General features: G+C 40.4%; 1 protein-coding gene across 3 annotated transcripts in view; it reads right to left on the minus strand.

Annotated features, from left to right (window-relative positions):
• Positions 1 to 27,043, minus strand: part of hoatz (HOATZ cilia and flagella associated protein) — a 90,761-nt gene that overhangs the window by 40,717 nt on the left and 23,001 nt on the right. For all 3 annotated transcript variants that reach the window (XM_059956998.1, XM_059956999.1, XM_059957001.1), the window contains exon 4: positions 2,914 to 2,973. In XM_059956998.1, coding sequence (XP_059812981.1) covers positions 2,914 to 2,973 — 60 coding nt within the window. The remainder of the gene's footprint in view (positions 1 to 2,913; positions 2,974 to 27,043) is intronic.

Here is a 27,043-nt window from a genome sequence, read left to right on the forward strand (position 1 = left end):
AAATTACATTCATTGATTTTCACTGGGATAACTGTTTCGCTCAGGCTTTTGTTAAAACCATGATTCTGAATCATTCCACTAAATCTTGGTGTTCAATAAAAGTGCTGACAGTGACTGCAGAGCCAACTCATACTTCAGTGCAATTGCTTCTTTGTTGAGGAAAAATCTCTCTTCTATTTAATCTTTTATTCCAACAAGCAGATCAAAAAATTAGTACTTGGATCTTTGTTTCCTCAGTGTTTTTACCTGCATTTGCCACAAATGATGGAGTACTTGTCTAGAGCAGCTAACAGCTCTTAAATGGCTATCACTCATGCATGTGTTTCGGGATAATCAACTGTAGAGGCAACATAATAGGTTAAGCCTTTACAAATAATACTAAATTATTAAACTGCCTTCAAGAACAGTCACTCTGGTTATGCTTATTCCCTTGTTTAGCTAAGAGGTATTGCTATTGAGAGAATTATTGAAAAACAGAATAAAACAAGACAATTCAAAATAGACAGAGATCACATGTGCTACCATCAGATCTCTAGGGCTCAGTCGTTTATTCAGGATTACTGAACCGAACGACTATCATGTTGAATCAAAAACCCTTCTATTAAAATGTTCCCAAAAATTGGATATGGTTCTTAGCTGATGAACACTACGTGATGGTATCACACAGTCACACAATGCATGGGTGAGATCAGCTCTGTACAAACTTGAGAATGGGTAACTTTTACCATGCCATTTCATATACTCAATGGCTACTTTATTAGGTATGTGCTCTGCCTAATAAAGAGGCCACAGAATGTAGGTTCATGGTCTTCTGCTGCGGTAGCCCATCCACTTCCAGGTTCAACGTGTTGTGCATTCAGAGTTGCTCTTCTGAAGACTACTGTGGTAATGTATGGCTATTTGAGTTACTGTCACCTTCTTGTTATCTTAAACCAGTCTGGCCATTCTCCTCTGACCGCTCTCATTAACAAGGTGAAAACCCCAGGCGATCAGCAGTTTCTGAGATACTCAAACTACCCCGTCTGGCACCAACAATCATTCCATGGTCAAAGTCACTTAGATCACATTTTTCCCCCCAATCTGATGTTTGGTCTGAACAACAATTGAACCTCTTGACTATGTCTGCCTGCTTTTATGCCTTGAACTGCTGCCACATGATTGATTAGATATTTGCAGTAACAAGCAGGTGTACAAGTGTACCTAATAAAGAGGCCACTGAGTGTATATACATGTTGCCATGAGTCACAATCTAAGCAGAGTCTTGTTCAAAGAATGCTACCACATACTCTTGTCACAAAATAATAATGCATGTGTCTGCACCAGTAATACCTTACGCAGCAATCTCCGATTTCACTGATGTAATTGAGAGTGGTTGCTAAAAAAAATCCCTTTTACCTATGTAACAGACAATGGACTCACCCATTCTAACTATTTCTTTGCTGTTGATGAATAGCAAGAGATAAATTGAAGAGGACTTTAAGTTGAAGAATGTGTTATTTCAAATGAACTGAGAATTAAATGGCATGCAAACAATACTGATACAGAGTGTTGCAACAACAATTTTGCACTCAATGTCAGCAAGACTGAGAAACTGATTATGGACTTCAGAAAAGGGAAGTCAGGAGAACACACACATTGAGAGGTCAGTGGTTCCTGGGTGTCAGCATCTTGGAGGATTGATCTTGGGCCCAACACATTGATGAAATCATGAAGAAGGCATGACAGTGGCTATACTTCATTAGGACTTTGAGGGGATTTGATTCATCACCAAAGACTCTGGTAAATATCTACAGATAAATGTTGGGGAGCATTCTCACTGGTATGAAGGTTACAAAGTGCAGGATCAAAAGAGGCTACAGAAGGTTGTAGACTAAGCCAACTCATTACAGGCACAGCCTTCCTCACCAATGATGACATCTTCAAGAGGCAGTGCCACAAGAAGGTGGCATCCATCATTAAGGACACTCACCATCCAACTACTGGCTCCTGTCTTACCTCGCTCTCTCCTCTTGATACTGACTATCTTCTCTCTCCGCTGCCAGTCCTGCTGCAGGCTTTTGATCTAAAACTTCAACAATTCCTCCACACCCTTCCCCCCCCCCACATACACACTCCCACAGATGCTGCTTGACCTGTTGAGTTCCTCCAGTATTTTGTTTGATTCCAGCATCTGCAGTCTTTTGTGCATCCAAAAAAGGGATGATGTGATTAAATGAGGATAATCATGGTTATAAGAACAAACAGAATGGCTGAATGACTTCCTATTAAATCCTTATTAGTTCTTATTTGTTCCCAAGGAAGCAACCCCATTGCTCCCTCTTGCTGCAGTCACACAACTAATTCTCTCTCACACATACCTAACAAATTCAGATTCATATCTCTATCACATGCACAACAAAACATACAGTTAACAACCAAAAGAACCTAAGAATGTTCTGGGAGCAGCCCACAAGTGTCATCAGACATTCCAGTGCCAACATTGCATGTCCACAATGCTCAGCAAAACTACACAAGCAACAACAAAAACACAACAGCAGCAACAAAACAAACCCCTCTCCTCCCTCCCACACACATAAACAAGCCTCCAACCCGTCACCAGGCTGTCACCAGGTCACCAGTATTTACCATGAACTAAAATTAATTTACAGAAGGGATTAACCTACCTTGCAATGTTGGAAGAAAATAGAGGACCCAGAGGAATCCCACATAATCACCGAGAGGATGTGCTGACACAGCACAGTGACCATCCCTGGTTCCTGAAGCTATGAGACAGCAGCACTTATGATTGTGCTATTATGTCATGTTTAGTCAACAAATTGTGAGTGTGCATTTATTCAGAGCTGTCTATTACAAGTAGGCAGACTATTTCATGTATTCCAAAAAGACTGTACATCATCTACTTATTTCTCTTACCTGTATTCTTTCCTCTCTCTGTTTCTTGATCAATTCTAAGATCTCCATTCGTTTCTTTGCCTGCAAGAAGGTAATATATTAGAATCATTCAGCGTGCGAACAGGCCATACAGTCCCCATATCCGCAGCAGCTAGGAAGTACCCATCCATATTAATTCCAGCTACCAGTACTTGGCCCATAACCTCCTAAGCCAAGGCAACTTAAGCAGTGACTCTGCTTCTACCAACCTTTCTGGCAATGCCTTCTAGGTGTTCAGGATTCTCTGTGTGATGAAGATCCCTCAAAATCTCTTGCCCCCTTACCCTAAAATCTGTGTCCCTTCATTTTATTTGCCTTTGATAAAAGGAAAAGTTCCTTCAGTCTACCTTATTCATACACGTCATAACTTTAAAATCATGTCACCTCTTAACTTCCTCTGCTAAAGAGAAAACAGACCTATTATCTCCAGTCACTACTCATAACTGAAACACACTGTCCCAGGCAAGATCCTGGTAAATCTCCTCTGTATCCTCTCCAGAGCTGTCTTATTGTGTACAGTTCTGGTCACCGAATTATAGAAAAGATGTCAACAAAATACAGAGAGTATAGAGGAGATTTACTCGAATGTTATCTGGGTTTCAGCATCTAAGTTACAGAGAAAGGTTGAACAAGTTAGGTCTTTATTCTTTGGAGTGTAGAATGTTGAGGGGGGACTTGATAGAGGTATTTAAAATTATGAGGGGGATAAATAGAGTTGACGTGGATTGGCTTTTTCCATTGAGAGTAGGGGAGATTCAAACAAGAGGATATGAGTTGAGATTTAAGGGGCAAAAGTTTAGGGGTAACATGAGGGGGAACTTCTTTACTCAGAGACTGGTAGCTGTGTGGAACAAGCTTCCAGTAGAAGTGGTAGAGGTAGGTTCGATATTGTCATTTAAAAAAAAATTGGATAGATATATGGACAGGAAAGGAATGGAGGATTATGGGCTAAGTGCAGGTCGGTGGGACTAGGTGAGAGTAAGCGTTCGGCACGGACTAGAAGGGCCAAGATGGCCTGTTTCTGTGCCGTAATTGTTATATGGTTATATGCTTTGTATCGTTCAGTGACTAGAACTTCAGACAGTACTCCTGCTGAGGTCTGACCAATGTTTTATAAAGTTCGAGCATAACTTCTCTGCTCTTGTATGTAATACACTGACTAATGAAATTCACTATCCCATGTTCCCTCTTGATCCTGTTATATACCTGTGCTGCTAACTTCAAGAATTTTTGGACTTGCATACGAAGGTCTTTCTGTGCCTTAATAATACCTAGGATCTTAGCTTGTCATATGTCCCAGCGGCATTAGTGCTCCCAAAATGCATCAGCTCACATTTATTGAGATTAAACACCATCTGCCATTTCTTAGTCTATTTCATGAATATATCAATATCACCCTGTCCTAAGACTACTTGTCACATTGTCAATAACTCCATCAATCTTCATGACATCTGTCAACTTGATCATGCCTGCTACAACCAAGCCCAAATCATTCCCACATACCACATGGCAAATAACAATATAGTAGACCATTTCTGTATTTATGCTCTATTTCAGGAAATGATCTTCCTTACTCAATGAATAATACACCAAGCTCTTTTCAGTCTGAGGTAATTAATTAATCCTTCTATCCATTCGACATCTTAGCTCAATGACTTGCATATATAGAACATAGAAAACCTACAGCACAACACAGGCCCTTTGGACCACAATGCTGTGCTGAACATGTACTACTTTAGAAATTACCCAAAGCCCTCTATTTTTCTAAGCTCCATGTACCTATCCAGGAGTCTCTTAAAAGATCCTATTGTATCCGCCTCCACCACCATCACCGGCAGCCCATTCCACACACTCACCACTCTCTATGTAAAAAAACTTACCTGATATCTCCTCTGTACCTATTTCCAAGCACTTTAAAATAGTGCCCTCTCATGTTAGCCATTTCAGCCCTGGGAAAAAGCCTCTGACTATCCACACAATCAATGTCTCTCATCATCTTATACATCTCTATCAGGTCACCTCTCATTCTCTATTGCTCCAAGGAGAAAAGGTCAAGTTCACTCAACCTATTCTCATAAGGCATGCTCCATAATCCAGGCAGCATCCTTGTAAATCTTCTCTGCACCCTTTCTATAGTTTCCACATCCTTCCTGTAGTGAGGTGACCAGAACTGAGCACAGTGCTCCAAGTGGGGTCTGACCAGGGTCCTATATAGCTGTAACATTACCTCTTGACACTTAAACTCAATCCCATGGTCGATGAAGGCCAATACACCGTATATCTTCTTAACCACACAGTCAACTTGCGCAGCAGCTTTGAGTGTCCAATGGACTCAGACCCCAAGATCCCTCTGATCCTCCACTCTGCCAAGAGTCTTACCATTACTACTGTATTCTGCCATCATATTTGACCTACCAAAATGAACCACTTCACACTTATTTGGGTTGAACTCCATCTGGCACTTCTCAGTCCAGTTCTGCAACCTATCAATGTACCACTGTTACCTGTGACAGCCCTCCATTCTATCCACAACACCCCCAATCTTTACGTCATCAGCAAATTTACTAACCCATCCTTCCACTTCCTCATCCAGGTCAGTTATAAAAATCATGAAGAGAAGGGGTCCTAGAACAGATCCCTGAGGCACACCACTGGTCACTGACCTCCATGCAGAATATGACCCATCTATGACCACTCTTTGCCTTCTGTGGGCAAGCCAGTTCTGGATCCACAAAGCAATGTCCCCTTGGATCCCATGCCTCCTTACTTTCTCAATAAGCCTTGCATGGGGTACCTTATCAAATGCCTTGCTGAAATCCATTTACACTACATCTACTACTCTACCTTCATCAATGTGTTTAGTCACATCCTCAAAAAATTCAAACAGGCTCATGAGGCATGACCTGCCTTTGACAAAGCCATGCTGACTATTCCTAATCATATTATGCCTCCCCAAATGTTCATAAATCCTACCTCTCAGGATCTTCTCCATCAATTTACCAACCACTGAAGTAAGACTCACTGGTCTATAATTGCCTGGACTATCTCTACTCCCTTTCTTGAATAAGGGAACAACATCTGCAACCCTCCAATTCTCCAGAACCTCTCCCATCCCTATTAATGATGCAAAAATCATTGCCAGAGGCTCAGCAATCTCCTCCCTCACTTCCCACAGTAGTCTGGGGTACATCTCATCCGGTTCTGGTGACTTATCCAAACTGATGCTTTCCAAAAGCTCCAGCACATCCTCTTTCTTAATGTCTATGTGCTCAAGCTTTACAGTCCACTATAAGTCATCCCTATCAGTGACTGACGTGGGTGAGACAATACTCTTGAAGTCATAGAGATGAATGACCAATTCATCTGTTTTGGGTTGAGAAAACATGTTTAGCTGAACTCCAGAAAATGCATGAGCCACCCAGTCAGACAATGCAATTTAAGACCTTATCTAAACGAGTACATGACTGCACTACTTTTAGTAGTGCCCTGGAATGCCAACACAATTATGATTACTAAACCATAATCTACAGTATTTATGTAATACAAGATTGAAAACATGAGTCAAAGTAACACATTAGATTCTTATTTACTATTATTGAAATTATTTAGTCCCAAATAATATTAGTTCTTGCAAACAGACAATTTCCTTTTATCACCTATGAGCCATAAAACATTTACCAGGCTGGAGGTAATTTACATTATGCATCAATCAGAGAAACTTTGTAATATGATTACCAGGAATTCCTCTTCTACGTGTCTAGCATAAAGTACCCAGAAATTCAATAATATAAACACACTATCCTCTGCACTCTGCAATTGGATTTCTAAAATGTATTTCATTTAACCTATAAGACATAGAAGAAGAATTAGGCCTTTAGCCCATTGAGTCTGCTCCACCATTTGGTCATGGCTGATTTATTGTTGCTTCTCAATCCCATTCTTCTGCTTTTTTCCTGTAACCTTTGATGCCCTTACTAATGAAGAACTTATCAACCTCCATCTTAAATATATTGAGTGACGACCACCACAGCCGTCTGTGGCAATGAATTCCACAGATTCACCATCCTCCAGCTAAAGAAGTTCCCCATCATCTCTGCTCCAAAGGGACATTCTTTTATTCTGAGGCTGTGCCCTCTGGTCGTAGACTCTGCCACTGTTGGAAACATCCTCTCCACATCCACTCTATCTAGGCCAATCAATATTCAGTAGGTTTCTAAAGCAAACACGAGGAAATCTGCAGATGCTGGAAATTAAGGAACACACACAAAATGCTGGTGGAACGCAGCAGGCCAGACAGCATCTATAGGGAGAAGCACTGTCAACATTTCGGGCCAAGACCCTTCATCAGGACTAACTGAAAGGAAAGATAGTAAGAGATTTGAAAGTAGGAGGGGGAGGGGAAAATGCAAAATAATAGGAGAAGACCGGAGGAGGTGGGGTGAAGCTGAGAGCCGGAAAGGTGATTGGCAAAAGGGATACAGAGGGGGAGAAGGGAAAGGATTATGGGACGGGAGGCCTAGGGAGAAGGAAAGGGGGAGGGGAGCACCAGAGGGAGATGGAGAACAGGCAGAGTGATGGGCAGAAAGAGAGGAAAAAAAGGGGGGGGGGGAACTAAATATATCAGGGATGGGGTAAGAAGGGGAGGAGGGGCATTAACGGAAGTTAGAGAAGTCAATGTTCATGCCATCAGGTTGGAGGCTACCCAGCCGGTATATAAGGAGCTGTTTCTCCAACCTGAGTGTGGCTTCATGGTGACACAGTGAACATAGAAACTCCACAGACAATACCAGATGTCATTACCAAATCTGGTCACTGGTGCTATGAGACAGTAACTCTACTAGCACTGTGATGCTTATAGTGTTTAAACTGTTCAAAGTATTGAAATAATACATCAAATTAAATAGAAAGTTGCTCAGGGTATCCAATGTAGTCCAAATATTGGGTAATTCCTTGAATTTCTGCAATATTGTTCTATAGTCTTTCTAGTCCGATCATCTCTGCCCATTTTTACCTATTATACTATTCCCTAAAATAAAAAAATATACTATTTTAAACAATATGTAGTTATATGTGAATAAAAAACCCTATAACAAGTTCTCATTTTATGGTTTATAATGTATTTAATATTAATTCTCATGCCACTTTATTTCTGCTGATTTTTAATTTTTATTGAGATCAACTAATGCAGAAATTTTAAACCTAAACGTTTTGTAGTATTTAGAAATTCTGTGAGAGTAAATTTGTGATCATTCTGATTGAAACAGCTAATCTTGCAGAGTATTCAATATTACTTGTTTTTTATTGTTTATTATATATTGCACAGTATACAAAACATGACTTATATTAATTACAAAATACCACTTCAAAACTGGAACATAATCGGTATATGAAGGCATCAGCCATCTCAACCAGTCAATCTGAGATACTTCTGTATATTATTGATATTCCAACATTTGCCACATTCAGTTTTGTCCCCTAAGATCCCCTAAATTACAAGCTTCTTCTGGGACTTGGTATCACAGTCCCAGGTCCACTTTGCCAACTTATGCAAATTGCTGTTGTCATGTTTTTGCCAGTTAATGGTGCCAATGAAAGACAAGCCATTTTTTTCTGACATTTAAATATGTGTATTTTGCAAAAGCAAACATTAAAATCAAGAGCAAGGGATATGGTTAGGTTCACTCCTCACTTCCTTACAGCAAAAAACTAATTAATTTGTTTGAACTACTGCATCCAGGCAAGGTCAGAGGTGATAATCTTCCTACCTTAAAAATATTCATTAACTGTGCTTCCACCACTCTTTAAAGATACTTCCAAAGAATCATGGTCCTCTGAGAGAAAAAAATGTCTCAACTCCTTAAATGGGTGACCTCTTATATTTAGACAATAAGTACTCGTTCTAGGTTCTCTCACAATAGAGACAAAAAGCAGGAACCTCCAGGCTCAATAGCTGGATATCTCTAATTGGGGAAATGCTATAAGTTATTATTAAAAGCATTATACCAAGGAACTCAGAAAAAAAATCCAAGATAATTATGCTAAATTAATTGGTTTTGTGAAAGGGAAGTCACGATTGACCAAGTTCTTCTTTGAAGAAGTAATACATGCAGCAGATAAAGTAGGATCAGTGGACGTACATTATTTATATTTCCATTTTATTGCTGCATCAAAGGTTATTGTGCAAAGTACAAGTTTATGGTGTAGGAAGTAACATTTTTTAAGGATAAAAGATTGGCTGGACAACAAGATACAGACATGAATCATAAATGGATTTCCTTTCAGGTTGGCATGATATAACAAATAGTGTGCCACAGGGCATAACATTTAAAGGTATGCTGTTAAATTTGATCATGGTACCCAGTGTAGGCTGGTAGAGCCATAGAGCATTACTGCATGGATACAGGCCCTTCAGCCCACACAGCTTGTCCAAATTTCATGCATTCGGCCCATACCCCATGTATTTATTCAAGTGCTTCTTCTGGCAGCTGACTTCATAAATCATATCAAAGGATGTGAAAGCCCACAAGCAATTAAAATAAAATAGAAAATGCTGGAAGAACTCAGCAGGTCAGGCAGTACCTGTGCAAACAGAAACAATTAATGATTTGGATTTGTGACCCTTTGTTCTAATGATAGTTCGCAGACCCAAAACATTGACCTTTTCCCTTTCCATAGATGCTGTCTGGCCTGCTGAGCTGTTCAAGCATTTTATGGCATTATTTCAGGTTTCCAGCATCTGCGATACTTTTTCTCATTTACAGAGGCAGGGCAATGATCTGCCAAATGAATAATCAAGCATTCTGCAGGCTATTGGAGAGGATTCTTAGAGATGGGATTTATCAGCATTTGAAGAGCACAGTCTTATTAGAGATAGTCAACATGGCTTTGTGAGGGGCAGGTTGTGCCTTTGCGAGCTTGAGTTTTTTTGAGGAGGTGACAAAACAAATTGATGAAAGGAGAGCAGTTAATGTGATGAGGAGGTGACAAATTGATGAAGGGAGAGCAGTGTACATGATGTGTATGGATTTTAGTAAGGCATTTGACAAGGTTCCCCATGGTCGGCTCATCCATAAAGTCACGAGGCATGGGATCCACAAAACTTGGCTGTGGGGATTCTGAATTGGTTTGCTTAAAGAAGGCAAAAGGTTGTAGTAGATGGAGCATATTCTGCCTGGAGGTTGCTGACTAGTGGTGTTTAACAGGGATCTGTCCCTGCTATTTGTGATTTTTATAAATTACATGGATGAGGAAGCAAAGTAAGTTTGCAGATGACACACAAGTCGGAGGTGTGGTGATTAGTGCAGAAAGTTGTAGACTACAATGGTAGTTTCAGAGTTGGGCATATAAACGATAGCTGTTCAATCCCAAAGAGTGCAAAGTGATACACTTTGGAAAGATTAACTTGAAGTTGGAGTACAAGGTTAAGAACAGAATTCTAAGCAGAGTGAATGAACAGTGAGATCTTGGGGTTCAATTCCATAGTTCCCTCGATGCTGCCATCAAGTTAAAGAAGATACAGTTGAAGTGAGAAGTTTACATACACCTTGGCCAAATACATTTAAACTCAGTTTTTCACAATTCCTGACATTTAATCCTAGAAAACATTCCCTGTCTTAGGTCAGTTAGGATCACCACTTAATTTTAAGAATGTAAAATGTCAGAATAATAGTAGAGAGAATGATTTATTTCAGCTTTTATTTCTTTTATCACATTCCCAGTGGGTTTGAAGTTTACATACACTTTGTTAGTATTTGGTAGCATTGCCTTTAGATTGTTTAACTTGGGTCAAACGCTTTGGGTAGCCTTCCGCAAACTTCTCACAGTAAGTTGCTGGAATTTTGTTCCATTCCTCCAGACAGAACTGGTGTAACTGAGTCAGATTTGTAGGCCTCCTTGCTCGCACATGCTTTTTCAGGTCTGCCCACAAATTTTCTATCGCATTGAGGTCAGGGCTTTGTGATGGCCACTCTAATACCTTGACTTTGTTGTCCTTAAGCAACTTTGCCACAACTTTGGAGGTATGCTTGGAGTCAATGTCCATTTGGAAGACCCATTTGCGACCGAGCTTTAACTTCCTGGCTGATGTCTTGAGATGTTGCTTCAATATATCCACATAATTTTCCTTCCTCATGATGCCATCTATTTTATGAAGTGCACCAGTCCCTCCTGCAGCAAAGCATCCCCACAACACAATGCTGCCACCTCCATGCTTCATGGTTGGGATGGGGTTCTTCAGCTTGCAAGCCTCACCCTTTTTCCTCCAAACATAACGATGGTCATTATGGCCAAACAGTTCAATTTTTGCTTCATCAGACCAGAGGATATTTCTCCAAAAAGTAAGATCTTTGTCCCCATATATACTTGAAAACTGTAGTCTGGCTTTTTTATGGTGGTTTTGGAGCAGTGGCTTCTTCCTTGCTGAGCAGCCTTTCAGGTTATGTCAATATAGGACTTGTTTTACTGTGGATATAGATACTTGTCTACCTGTTTCCTCCAGCATCTTCACGAGGTCCTTTGCTGTTGTTCTGGGATTGATTTGCATTTTTTGCACCAAAGTATGTTCATCTCTAGGAGACAGAGTGCGTCTCCTTCCTGAGCGGTATGACGGCTGCATGGTCCCATGGTGTTTATACTTGCGTATTATTGTTTGTACAGATGAACATGGTACCTTCGAATGTTTGGAAATTGTTCCCAAGGATGAACCAGACTTGTGGAGGTCCACAATTTTTTTTTCTGAGGTCTTGACCGATTTCTTTTGATTTTGTTTGTAAACTTCTGACCCACTGGAATTGTGATATAGTCAATTAAAAGTGAAATAATCTGTCTGTAAACAGTTGTTGGAAAAGTTGCTTGTGTCATGCACAAAGTAGATGTCCTCAACGTCTTGCCAAAACTATAGTTTGCTAAAATGAAATCTGTGGAGTGGTTAAACAATGAGTTTTAATGACTTCAACTTAAGTGTATGTAAACTTCTGACTTCAACTGTGTATCATGTGTGACCTTCATTAGTCAGGGGGTTGAGATCAAGAGTCACAAGATAATGTTGTAGCTCTATAAACCTCTGGTTAGACCTCCCTTGGAGTATTATGTTTAGTTCTGGTCACCTCATTAGAAGAAGTATGTGGAACCTTCAGAAAGGGTGCAGAAGAGACTTACCAGGATTGATCACAGAATGTCTCATGAGGAAAGGTTGAGTAAGCTAGGGATTTTCTCTTTAAAATGATGGAGGATGAAAGGTAACTTGATAGTATTGCATACGATTATGAGAGGAATAGATAGAGTGGAAGGCCAGCACCTTTATTCCCCATAGAACCTTTTTTCCCCATAGAGACAATGGCCACCACCAGCGGACATTCATTCAGATGAATGGAGGTAAGTTTACGGGAGATGTCAGAGGTAGGAATTTTTACGGTGGTGGAGCCTGGAAGCCACTGCCAGGGATAGTGGTAGAGGCTGATACAACTAGGACATTTAAATGACTCTTAGATAGGTGCATGACTATAAGAAAAATGGAGGGCTACAGGTGGTTTAGAAGGGAAGGGTATGGTTGATCGTGAAGTAGGCTAATATAGATCAGCACAACTTTGTGGGCCGAAGGACCCATACTGTGTTCTATCCTCTATATTTAAATATATTTTACATTTATCATTGCTGCCCGTTGTTGATACCTTCTTGGTATATTTTGACATACAAGTCCTGATTTGCCTTATCTATAGCTTATATTTTGGCAATTTCTAGCTGCTAAATCTCAGGCTTCTCTTTTCTGTCTTACAGGTTTAATAACACAAAGGAGCTGTTCAGAGCCTCTCATCTCTGGACAGAAATCACAGATTAAAGTTTGGGATGTATAACTTCCAGTTACAGTGATATACCTAAAGTATAGCTAGTTTATTTCACTTTGTAGTGGTTTCTGCTTTTAGTACACCCCCTATCCACTAAATAAATCCTTGATTTCTTTTATCTTTCCTCAATAATCGCATTTCTCAAAGTAGGTGGTGTCTGTTAATATTCACGGACTTTGAAGAGTGTAACATTTTCACCAAGTCTGGCTGGCCTGGTAATCTTGAAGAGCTCCGACTTGGCTACCAAAGGATTTAGCCCAGCATTCAATCACTGTTCTTCGCTCACAGGCTCAGAAAGGCTCCTGAGGTTAATTAGCTGGAGTTTCTGTGTCAGTCTGATCCTTGACTCTCTTGCTGCTAATAATTGCTGAGTACATTCTGTGCTGTGGCCCCTCTGGGAACTGCATCCTCTCTAGGTATCATAAATCCCTGAAACTGTAGTTGAGTGTAAACCTCATGTCAATTAGACATTTGACAGCATTATAGAACATATGTATAAACTGTTCCAATTCCTAGGTCTCACTCACTAGTACCTGATAGATATTATAATAGTCTAAGCAGAAGCAATACAAAGACTGACACACAGCTAGTGAGTGTAGTGAAAGTGCAGTAAAGCACACTCCTGAACACATACTCGTACATCCAAACAGATGTACTTGCACATGGTATATTTACATTTTTACACTAATTGGTGCTGGCCCATGGAATGTTATTTAACTGAACTGAATAACAATTTTCCGCACTTCTCTGACACAGTAGTGTCAAGAAAACAACCTCTCCCTCAATGTCGTAAAAACAAAGGAGCTGGTTGTGGATTACAGAAGGAATGGAGACAGGAATGGAGACCCTATTGACATCAATGGATCTGGAGTTGAGAGGGTAAACAGCTTCAAATTCCTCGGCACCCACATCACTGAGGGCCTCATGTGGTCTGTACACACCAGCTGTTGAGGAAGTTTGGTATGGGCCCCCAAATCCTAAGAACTTTCTACAGGGGCACTACTGAGAGCATCCTGACTGGCTGCATCACTGCCTGGTATGGGAACTGTACCTCCCTTAATCGCAGGACTCTGCAGAGAGTGGTGTGGACAGCCCAGCAGATCTGTATTTGTGAACTTCCCATGTTTCAGGTCATTTACAAGGACATGTGTGTAAAAAGAGCCGGTAGGATCATTGGGGACCCGAGTCACCCCAATAACAAACTGTTCCAGTTGCTACCATCCGGGAAACGGTACCACATCATAAAAGCCAGGACCAACAGGCTCCAGGACAGTTTCTTCCACCAGGCCATCAGACTGATGAACTCACGCTGACTTGAGTGTACTCTATATTACATTGAAGGTCCTATTTATTATAAATTATTACAAATTACTATGATTGTACATTGCACATTTAGATGGAGACGTAACATAAAAATTTTTACTCGTATGTGAAGGATGTAAGAAATAAAGTCAATTCAATTCAATTTATGTCTTACTTCAATTAGATGTTTTTATACAAGGCTGCAGCTGAGGTGCTTATATAATCCTCAGCATTCCCAGATGAAGCAGATGACAGTGACTGGAGTGAGATGGTGGGGAGGTTGGGGGAAGAGGAAGACTGAAATGGATGATCCAGTTTACAAACCACTCATTCACGAGGGGCATTGATCATGTGGATAGCCAGAGGCTTTTTCCCAGAGCTGAAATGGCTAACATGAGGGGGCATAGTTTTAAGGTGCTTGGAAATAGGTACCAAGGGGATATCAGGGGTAATTTTTTTGACACAGAGAGTGGTGGGTGCGTGGAATGCACTGCCGGCAGCAACGGTGGAAGCAGATACAATAGGGTCTTTTAAGAGCCTCTGAGATAGGTACATGGAGCTTAGAAAAATAGAGGGCTATGCACTAGGGAAATTCTAGGCAGTCTTTGGAGTAGGTTACATTGTTGGCACAACATTGTGGACTGAAGGGCCTGTAATGTGCTGTAAATTTCTATGGTCTATGTTCAATTGGAAAAGATGCCTTAATTTGTCCTACCCTAAGGCAGCCTAATTAAGGAAAGTAAATGCAGTAAAGGCATAGGTCCTTTCCATATACAAATGGTGTACAGTGCATTTTTGAGTTCCCCAGTGGTTTCGGATATTGTCTCTGTGGTACCAGTTAGTGAAAAGGGCACATTTTTGAAATGAATTAAGTTAAATCAAGCCCCAAAATGTGCATGCCTGAATCTATCCCATAATGTGCTTAGACATCAGGCGGTCCTTCTGATGGGACTGCATTTTCTTTCATGATTAAGTAGATCTCTGACTCACTGCTTCAGTCACATGTAACACTTGTGAAACTCTACCAAGTGTACATCATGAGAGAAGAGAAAGCTAAAATCATTTATTCAGCACTTTTAGCAATCACTTAAATCTCCAGACATTTAAATACACAATCCCTCACAAAGAAAGATTCAGTAAAGTAAGACAAAGACCATACATTTTCTGTCTCTAACATTCCAACCACATCAAATAAAACTCACCAACGCCATGCTGAATTAATTTCTTCAACTTTTGCTACTCTATGTAATTTCAAGTTACCTGGTGTGATTCCAAGACAGCATTATGCAAGTGGCAGGGTCCCTATAAGGTGATGTGGGTGCCTTGATTCAAATGTATTCAAGTTTCTTAATTTAGCTATGAAAAGCATAAAATGAAATGATTTACATATACTGTTCTACCTAAAACTAATGGAATTAATAAAATGTTATTTTTGAATATTTCACAATAAATCATTTTAATAGAACAATATTTTACACCTTAGTTGTACCAAGTGGAAGTTGTAAATCGATTGTCCATATTGTCATGGAATTTGAGAAATGAAATGATTATTTCACCAAAAATGGTGCCCTGACTCCTAATCAGATTGCTAAGGAAGATGTAATGGATGCTAATGGATGATGCACAGTGTATTGCCTTATTAATCAGAAGCACAGTACTGCTGACGAGGGTGCTTCTAATGTCGGCATGCTGCAGGTCTCAGCAGCTTTCTAAACTCGTCCAGAAAGATTGCTTGTGCTTGGCATTGTTCCCAAAAGAAGGGAGCTTTTCACAAATGAGACCGTGTAGTATAAAAAAGCAGTTACTTTTCTAAGGATGTAAATATATTTATGGCACATTCTGGAATTCCAACATTTTCTTTTCGTTGGAAGACATTATCAAAAACTATCTTCCTAATTATTCTATGATTTGACAAATAAAAATTGGATTACCGGTATTTGTTAAAAGCATCCCCAAAGTCAGGTTATTAATTAAAAAGGTTCCTACCACCATCTTATTTTCATTCATAGGCCTGGTATCAAGACTGCAGATGGGCAAGGCAGGCTTGTTTGTCAATATAGCTTCATTTAAATATTGAATAACTGTTGATGGTGTGGATTGGTGCTTGCAGCAGGGATCCACTGTTGCCATTCAGCAAACATATGGTCATATGATCCATATCCCTGGGGACTCACTGACTTTCTTCCATAACAATTTGTCTTTCTTCCCCCTTCTATTCTGTTGTAACATTTCAGTCTTTCCTAACCCATCTTATATTCTATACTTATCCTATTGCCATCACTTTTGCCTTGCACTATCTTTTGCCCTATTAGAAATGTTCTTCTGGCAGTTCAGAGGTTAGAGCAGCAAGCTGAATGTTACCAGGAGTCATGAGACTGCAGATACTGGAATCTGGAGCAACAATCTGCTGGGGGAACTCAGTGGATCAAGCAGCACCTGCAGGACAATCTGTCAACAATTTGAACCAAAACCCTGTATCAGGACACTGAATGTTAACGGTTTATCTCTGCATTGACTTATCTGACCAGATGAGAGTTTGACAATTTTTATTTCTAGTTTATAATGCCAGTATCTGCAATATTTATATTCTTTATAAGAGATATTATTTAATATTTTCTCCTCTCCATTTTGGCTCTGTTTTCTCTCAAAGTATTTCTCTGAATCCTTCACATTCTCCATATAGTTCTATATAGAAATTAGAAATTAATAAGGTAGTTAAGAATCCATATTGGATAGATGACTGTATTGACCAAAGCACATGAAAATAACAGTTGGGCTAGAATTTTGGAAGGTGTTATCAAACCATAGTGAGAAATTTAGTTATGAAGACAATAAAAGAAGCTGAGGGGAGATTTACTGTAAGAACTATAAAAATGACAACACAAGCTGATCAAAAATTGTTAGTAAAAAAGGACAATAGGAAGGGGTTATAAATTTAAAGCAACTGGTGGCTGAATTGTCAGATAATTGAGGAGACATTTTTTCTGCACAAAGAATGATGGGAGTTCTAGTACTAAATGCTTGGTGGAGGAAGAACCCCTGATCACATTTAAGTGGATGAGTATTTGAGATACCACAATACAGATCAATAGAGCTTAGATGAAGCGCCTTGATCCAAAATATCAATGATACATTTTCCCTGCCCGACCTGCTGTGCTCCTTCTGCTTTTTATGTGTTGCTCCAGATTCCAGCATCTGCAGTCTCTTGTGCTGACAGGTCAATAAACTGGGTTCTGCAAAGCGTGAGCATTAAGGTGTTCCAAATACCTCTTTTTGTTTAGCCTACATGTGTAATGTATTCTCCTTTATACTGTGATTTTCTATGATTTCTAAAAGAAAGCAACCAAAGTGGGAAGAGATTAAGAGAGCAAGGTACCCTTCCACCTCTGGATTGTTATACTAATTCTTTGCAAAATTCTATATCTGATAAATAGGAAGTGTTGGAAGAGAGGGACAAACTATAGTTCAAGATTTGTTTGTTTCTAATTGAAAATTTCACAGCTCAACAGTCATTAATAAGACCATAAGACATAGGAGCAGAATTAGGCCATTTGGCTCATCGAGTCTACTCCACCATTCAATCATAGCCGATTCCTTTTTCCCCTCATTCCTCAACCCCATTTGCTGGCCTTCTCCCCGTATCTTTTGATACTGTATTCAGTCAAGAACCCACCAATCTCTGCCTTAAATACACCCAATGACCTGGCCTCCACAGCTGCCTGTGGTAATAAATTCCACAAATTCACCACCGTCTGGCTAAAGAAATTTCTCCACATCTGTTTTAAGAGGACACTCCTCTATTCTGAGACTGCCTCTTGTTCCAGACTCCCCCATCATGGGAAACATCCTTTCCACATCTACTCTCTCTAGGCCTTTCAATATTCAAAATGTTACCTTGACTTGAAGAGTCAACATTGTCCTAAGTTCCATGCAGCAAGAAAAAAACCTTTACAAAAGAGAAATACTGGTCTTAAGGTTTTCCATTTTGCTGTTGATGATACATTCAGCTTTCACTTGTCAGGTATACTATAGATATAGGACTGTACTGCATTCCACCAGAAGTTTGAGACGGTGATATTTGGGAAATATTTTATGGTAAAAGTTTCCAGATATGTTGGTTGCAAAGTGCATACTCCTCTTTAAACAGCAGCTAAAAACCTAATAACTTCCCGTGCCAGTGTTATCACCTGTTGCCCACTTACTTTCACAAAAATTGCAGAATCCTGTAAGAGGATGAAAAGGGTCTAAACTTTTCTACCTTCCCGACAGACCCACTTTAACAAGCTGAAGCTTTCCTTGACACTTCACAATGGATAGCATAATCCACTGAGGTATATCACAATACAACACTCACACTGAGTGTTTCTTAGAAAGCATTGACTGACATGTATATCTGGAAAGTCTGAATCAGAATACAGGGAGTACAGAATTTAGGCAACATTGTGTTAGGGCAGGGGTCGGCAACCCACGGCTCCGGAGCCGCATGCGACTCTTTCCTCTCTGTGCTGCGGCTCCCTGTGGCTTTGGAAAATAAATGATGAGTATTTAATTAAAATGTATTTTATGTTAGTTTGTTAGTTTTTGAAATGTAATTCTAAATTTGAAGATTATGGTGATCTTGTACAATCTAAATAAAACGTGTTTTTTGTCGCTATTAATATACGTCTCCACTGCCAATGCCTGACTCCCGCCAGTGCGCGATTTCTTTAATTTTTCGATCCAAGGTAGGCTAACTATGGAGAATTCTAAAAAAAGAAAAGTGACTGAAGAAAACAGAACGTTTAATGATACGTGGGCAGATTCATTTGCTTTCACTGCTGACGAGACTGGTTTACCTGTATGCTTAATATGCAATGAGAAACTAGCAAACAACAAAAAGTCAAAAGTCGCAAGACATTTCCAGAATAAACACGCAGCCTTTGCTCAAAAATATCCGGATGGAGATGAGAGAAAAAAGCTGTTTCGGAACTGATGCGGAAGGTTGATCTGAGCAAAAATCATTTCAAGAAGTGGATGAAGTCTGGAAAATCAACTACATATGCTAGTTTTGTTGCCGCTCAGGAAATAGTCAGGCACGGGAAGCAGTTTACAGATGGTGAATATATAAAAGAATCTTTCATTAAGATTTCAGAACATCTATTCACGGACTTGAAAAACAAGAGTGAAATTGTGCAGAAAATCAGGGATATGCCCCTCTCTGCAAAGACTGTCAAAGACAGAACGAGAAAAATGGCAGAAGACATCACAAGACAGCAAATTAAAGACATCAATTCAGCTGTGGCCTACTCAATTGCCTGTGACAAGTCTAAAGACAAAGGTGATATTGAACAAATTGCGCTGTTCTGCCGGTATGTAAACTCTGCCGGGCCACAGGAAGAAATGATTGAGTTGATACCTCTAAAAGGCCAAACACGGGGGGAGGACATCTGTGAGGCTGCCTTGAATTGTTTAAGAGCCAAAGAAATAAAGTCCACCCACCTGGTGTCAGTAGCTACTGATGGGGCACCAAGTATGACAAGAGCGCACAAGGGATTTGTGGCTTTACTGCAGAAGTCGCTGAACAGAAAGCTGCTGACTTTTCACTGCATCTTGCACCAAGAGGCACTGTGCGCTCAAACATTTCCTCCGGAATGCACAGAAGTAATGGATGTTGTCATGTTGTCAATAAAATAATGGCAAAAAGTTTAAGTCACCGTCTATTCCGTTTGTTACTGGACAAGCTGGAAAGCGCATATTCTGATCTCCTGCTGCACAACAAATTCCGGTGGCTGTCCAGAGGGGAGGTGCTGAAACACTTTGTCGCATGTCTGGAAGAAGTGAAAACTTTCCTGGGCAGCAAAGGGCTCACCTTTCCTGAGCTGGAACAGCCAGAGTGGCTGGAAAAGCTACACTTCATGGTAGACATGACAGCGCACCTGAACACGGTGAACGCAGCTCTTCAGGAGAAAGGACGCACAGCCCTGCACATGTTGTAGGATGCTTTGGCATTCGAGCGCAAGTTGACAGTGCTTGTCAGAGATTTACAGAAAGGCACATTGACTCACTTCCCCAATTTCAGAGAGTTCAAACAAGCTCATGACATGATAAATTCGGAGTATTTACATTCTGCAATCATCGCAATGCAAACATTGTTTGGGAAACGCTTCTGTGAGGTCAGAGAGGAAAAAAACACATTATCCTTTCCGGTCACTCCCCTAAGCATCGATCCATCCCTACTGAATACGACTGCATTGGCAGGTGTGAGTCAACCTGATCTTGAGATGGAACTGGCCGACATAGCCGACAAAGACATATGGGTGTCCAAGTTTAGACGCTTGACAGCAGACCTTGAAGATGTTGCCCGTCAGAAGGCCGTTCTTGCTCAGAATCACAAATGGAGTGATATTGAAAACCTCCTCAAACCGGACAAACTTGTGTTTGAAACATGGAATGCTATCCCCGACATTTATGTAAACATTAAAAAGTATGCGCTTGGAGTCCTGTAGATCTTTGGATCCACATATATATGTGAGCAGGTGTTCTCCAACATGAACTTTATTGAAAACAAACATCGCGCACACCTCACAGATGATAGCTTGCGATCCTGTGTAAAGATGAAGGTGACGTCATACAGCCCTGATGTGCAGACACTGTGCGCTGAGGTCCAGGAGCAGAAATCCCATTAACCAAGTATGATAAATATTTTAATTGCCTATTATTTTACGCATATTCATATTTTTTCATTGTTCAGTGAAATAGTCCTTTTATTTTTCAGGTTGACAGCTGGCTGACGTTATTTTTGGTTTGCTGCTGGCGGACAATTTAAGTTCGGCGTTTTTCATAAATACAAGAAGGACTCAAATAGACATTGAGTATTTTACTTAAAAGTAACCTTCAACCCAGCGTCTTTTTTTTCGGAGTTCAGAATGTTTTTGTTGCATGCAGAAATGTAATTTTGTTTTCTCTGCAGGAGTTCATCAATTTCATAAATGCAACACATTATAGTTTGTTTATACATAGCATAAAGGCAAAAAAAATGTTGTATGCAGTGTTATTTTATTTTAAATGTCAAACGGGTTTTGTGGCTCCCAGTGTTTTCTGTGGGAAATGGGTCCAAATGGCTCTTTCAGTGTTAAAGGTTGCCGACCCCTGTGTTAGGGCATTGCACCAGAAATTTTGCAACCAGCATAGTATGTACTAGACTGGAGGTGCTAATTCATTCCATTCAGTATAGAATGATACATACTGCTTCATTGTTACCTCTGATAAACATTCCCAATGAATATAAATGGGAAGTAATGACAACTGACATTTTACGTGGTAAAAGAAAAGTTGGAATTCCTTTACACAGAATAGAATCAACAATTCAAAATCAGACCAATGCTGATTTCTCTTTCTGGTATATTAAAAAAAATCCCACCCCTTCCTCCTCCCCTCTTTTTCCAATTCCCACTCTAGCCTCTTACCACTTCTCACCTGCCTATCACCTCCCCCTGGGTCCCTTCCTCCTCCCCTCCCCCACCTTTTAATTCTAACTCCTTCTCTCTTCCTTTCAGTCCTGAAGAAGGGTCTTAGCCTGAAACGTCGACTTTTTTATTCATTTCCACAGATGCTGCCTGGCCTTAAGTTCCTGCAGCATTTTGTGTGTGTTGCTTTGGATTTCCAGCATCTGCAGAATTTCTCGTGTTTATAATACCAAACAATTTTTTCCCAAATATAATTAATGAAGAGCAATCTCCCTGCTAACCTACACCAAAATTCACATCTTTTAATACCAGGAAAATTCAAGAGAGTGGGTGCCATGAGAGGCACATTGAGATTTTTTTTAAATATCTGAGAAAAGGAAAGGGTTGATATTTTGGGAATAAAATTCTGAGGTTCCTCCTGCTCGTCATCACAATTTATATCTTGGAGCCACAGAAATGCTTAAAAGCACAGTGGTTTTGCAGGTTTCTTGGCACAGAGGTTGTAATGACTGAGGGGAACTATAGCTTCCCACCCCAACTGATTACAAACATTATAAACTGATAATAATAGGTCTGAAAATTCACTTGCACAACTCTAGTCACTGTATTAGTATAAAAGCAATTCTCAACATTTCTAGATATTTATTTATTTTTAATTGATATCTTCATATTTAGTGCAGTCATTTTTTCGTTGTGAAATTCTGTCAAATGACTTCAATGGTATTGCAGAGCCTAAGATTCGGCATCAGTGAAATTTTCAACGGCACTGATCTGAGAAATGTCTGTTATCATTCACTCACAAATCAACCAACTTTTAAGAATGCCAACTATTCAGTAGCAGCACTATTTTGGGATTGATTACAATCAACCCACTTCCAGAGCCGGACTGCTGCACAGCAGTGAGCAGTCTGGCAACCAGTAGTGCATATTGCTTGCATTGAAGACTAGGTCACTCTCGAGACTTTTAGAATGAGGATTTGTCCATACTTCAAGGTTCTTTTGATGGGTGGCCATGACCTACAACAGAAACTTCTCATGCAAAGCAGTAACTGCATAAAGGCTTATTATTTAAGGCACCACCCACCCAGGGGCTACAAGGAACCATGTTTTTTTTTCTGAACTTCTCAGAGATCTCTGCTCAATATCTACACAGACCACACTTCAACAAGATAGTCATCATTGTTCTGTATAATCTCATGAAACATAAAATTAACAAGCTTACGCTCAAACCTGCACTGATCTCACGTTCAATGGAGGGTACCAAACTCAACTTACGAGCTTTGGAATCATTCCAGGTAGTAGCTGCTGATAAGTGCCACATCTTACATTCTGCTGTTTGACTTTGCATTATGGAGGCCATTACCATTCCTGCTCCAGAAAAGGAGGTCTCATCTATTTGTCCTTTAGCTCACTGAAACACACAGATCAGACACACGGATTTGCTGCCATTGTAGACTTTTTGCAAAGTGCTGCACTCATGGATAGTAAATGCTTCCGTTTACAACCCACAATGTGAAAGGAGTCTCTCTCTCCCTCTCTCATCTTTCAGGGAACACAGTGACCCATGGGACTAAACATCTGCAATTTCTCAAGTTGCTGCTCACTCTGTTCTGAGTTCCAAATATATCAGAATCAGAACCAAGTTTAATATCACTGACATATGTCATGAAATTTGTTATTTTGTGGCAGCAATACATTGCATACATAATATTTTTTAAAAAAACTATATATTACAATAAGATATATTTAGAAATTAAATTAGATAAGTAGTGCAAAAGAGAGCAAAAAAATAGATAGTGTACATGGGCCTATAATGTTCAGTGTGTTGTCTTTAGGCTCCTGTACTTCCTCCTTGATGGTAGCAACGAGGAGAGGGGTATGGTGGTCCTTAATGATGGAGGCTGCCTTTTAGAGGCATTGCATTTTGGAGATGTCCTTGATGTTGGGGAGGCTAGTGCCTATGAAGGAGCTGGCTGAGTTTACAAAGTTGTAAACTGGAGAAAGTTCTCCAGCATTTTCCGATCCTGTGCAGTGGCCCCTCCATACCATACAGTGATGTAACCAATTAAGATGCTCTCCATACTACACCTATAGAAATTTTGAGAACATACCAAGTCTCCTCAAAGTCCTAATGAAATATAGCTGCTGTGGTGCCTTCTTTGTAATTGCATCAATTGCTGTCCTGAGGAGAGATTTTTAGAGATGTTGACACCTAGGAACATGAAAATGTTCACCCTTTCAACTGATGATTCCTCGATGAAGGCTGGTGTGCTCTCAAAACTTCCCCTTCCTGAAGTCCACAATCCTTTGCTTGGTCTTACTGATGGTGAGTGCAAGGTTGTTGTTGAGACACCACTCAACCAGCTAATCTATCTCACTCTTTTACGCCGAAATTCTACCAATAAATTGTTTCATCGGCAAATATAGAGAGTATCTAGCTACACAGTCATGGGTGTAGAGAGTAGAGCAGTGGGCTAAGCACACATCCTTGAAGTGCACCAGTGTTGATTGTCAGTGAGGAGATGTTATTTCCGAGCCACACTCACTGAGGGGGAAGTCAAGGACCCAGTTGTAGAAGGACTGGTTTTGGAGCTTGTTGATTAGAGCTGAAGGTAAGAACATGTTGAGTGCTGTGCTGTAATCATAAACAGCAACCCAGTGTAGGTATTGCTATTGTCCAGGTGATCCAAGGGTGAGTGGAGAGCCAGGGAGATTACATCCGCTGTAGACCTATTGTGGTGATAGGCAAATTGCAGGTTCAGTTCCCTGCTTAGGTAGAAGTTGATTCTGGTCATGACCAACTTTCAAAGCATTTCATCATAGTAGAGGTAAGTGCAACTGGACTATAGACATTGAAATAGCTCACCCTGTTCTTCTTGGCACTGGTTTGATTGTTGCCCTTTTGAAACAGGTGGGAATCTCTGACTGCAGCAGTGAGAGATTGAAGATGTTCTTAAACACACCCATCAGTTGATTGGCACAAATTTTCAGTGATCTGCCAGGTACACCATTAGGGCCTAACACTTTGCGAGAGCTCACCCTATTGAAAGATGTTCCAATGTTGGACTCTGAAGCAGAGATCGCAGGGTTACCAGATGCTGCAGGGATTTGCACGGGTGTATTTTTATTCTTCCTTTCAAAGCATGCATAAAAGGCATTGAGCTCATCTGGGAGTGAAGCATCACAGTCATCCATGATGTTAGGTTTCACCTTGTAGGAAGTAATGACCTGCAAATCCTGCCAGAGCAGACATGCAACCAACTCCATCTCTAATTTCACTAAGAATTGTTTTTTTTACACTCTTAAACTAGCCTTCTGTAGGTCATACCTGGACAACTTGTATAGTTCTGGATCATTGGTCCTGAATGCCACAGATCTAGCCCTCAGTACACTCCAAATCTCCTGCTTTATCCACAGCTTCTGGGTTTTGATATGATCAGTATGTTCTCGAAGGTACACACTCACCCACACAGGTATTGATGAAGTCGGTGACAACTTTGGTGTATTCAGTTAAATTCAAAGATGAATCCCTGAATATTGTTCAGCCCACTAAGTTAAAGTGTAAACACTCCTCTGCCTCCCTTGACCATATCTTCTTGACTCCCACCACTAGTGTTGTTGTCTCTGCCTGTACACCAGAAGTAGTAGTACAGCCAGGTGATTAGACTTTCTAAAGTGTAGGCAAGGGATGCCACAGTAAGTGTTCATGATGGTGGTGTAACAGTGGTCAAGTGTGTTGCTCCTCTGGTTCCAAGGTGATATCTTGGTGGTAGTTGTTCAGAGACTTGAAGCTGGTCTGGTTGAAATCCCTTGCAATGATGGGGAGGGCATCAGGGTGTGCTGTTTCATGATGCTCAACTCCTCAAGTGCCTGCCTGATGTTGGCCAGGTGTGGAATGTAGATCACTATCAGGATGATGGTGGAAAACTCCCTCAGCAGATAAAATGGATGACCCTCAACCACTAGATGTTCCAGGTCAGGTGAGCAGGATTGAAATAGAACCATCTAGTCTATGTACCACAATGAATTAATCATAAAGCATACTCTATCTTTAAAAGACTCAGTTGTCCTGGCTTTTCAGTGGATGGTAAAATCTTTGGGCTGCAGTGCTGTGTTCAAAATGGCATGGGTGAGCCATTTTCTATGAAGCAAAGTACACAGCAATCTCAGATGACCCTCTGGTACTGCAATCTTGCTCCAAGTTCTTCAGTTTTATTTTCCAGAGACTAAGTCTTGAGAGAGTCTAAGGGCTCTGCATTTCAATAATACCTGCAAACCAGCTCACCTCCCATACTTGCTTTTTCTTAAGAGGGAACTGCATTTGTGACCTGAGTCTGCTATACGAGAACCATCAATTTTGAGCATCCATAGATTTTTTAAGCATCTTACAATGATGTTGCTTATTCAAGTGCCCATGGCTGTGACTGTGGATTTCAGTTGTCATAGTCCTAAACAGGAATACTTGATGATTCCCATTGGAGCTGTATGCAAAGAGTCAACATGTATTGGCGCCATCTTCTGCATATCATCTGTGCACCACTGCACTAGCAGTCACAGAACTACTAAGACGTTAGTAGAAACCAAAACAGGGAAAATCACAAGTTTATTTTGCTACCTGCACCATTTCAGTCCTTTACATTTTTGTGGTTTGTAATGCACTGCGTGATTTGTCCAATAGACCTGCCACGCATGCTGCAAAGTTAGATACTAGATTAGAGCGCTGGCATGCTAGGTCATGAAGGAAATACTGAAACATGGACTTGCTATAATGCATAAAACTTTGACTGCGGGGATTGCCCATTTTGTTGGGTGCAGCTCAATTAATTTATATGTTACAAATCATTGTTTACATCTGCTTAATGTACTGCCTGCTCATGTCAGTGGTCTCCATTCAATAACATTGCTTGACATTGACCCCTCTTAGTGCTGATGAGTGAGATTGTGCTAAATATAATTAATTCATTTGTTGCAAATGCTCCACTTCTTCTGATTCATAGGGATCCCCAAGCTCAGCATCCATTGCCTAATATTCTCCACCAGAGGTATCATACTGTTCTCCCAAAATGGGCTTCCTTTTGTTTACTGTTAACTGCTTGTACATTCACACAATTGCCAAATGCTGCCTCAAAGCACAACCAGAAAAAACTTCTGTTTAGAAAAGCCTCGGATAATGCTCCTAGTATTAAACATCTGGAATGAGTGGGACTTTACCTTCACCTTCTTCTTCTTCCTTCAGCTCAGTGAGAATTTCCCTGTCTCTTAAGCCTTTCACAATTCTGCTTAATAGATTCCAGCTTTGGCCTCTCAATACTCCCTCCAATTGGAGGTGAGAAGCTTAGTCAACTCTGTTCGCAGACCATCGTGCTCTCAAACCCAACACTGGTCTTCTGAAACAGACACACTATTCCAAGCACTGTCATGAGAAGAGATAACTAAGTGGGCGGAAAAATATTTAAAGATGTACTTAAAGCTTCCTAGAAGAAATAAAAGATGCCCACAGATCCTGGGAACTTGACCCATGAT

The sequence above is a fragment of the Hypanus sabinus genome, chromosome X2 (assembly GCF_030144855.1).
Source record: "Hypanus sabinus isolate sHypSab1 chromosome X2, sHypSab1.hap1, whole genome shotgun sequence".
Lineage (NCBI taxonomy): Eukaryota > Metazoa > Chordata > Chondrichthyes > Myliobatiformes > Dasyatidae > Hypanus > Hypanus sabinus.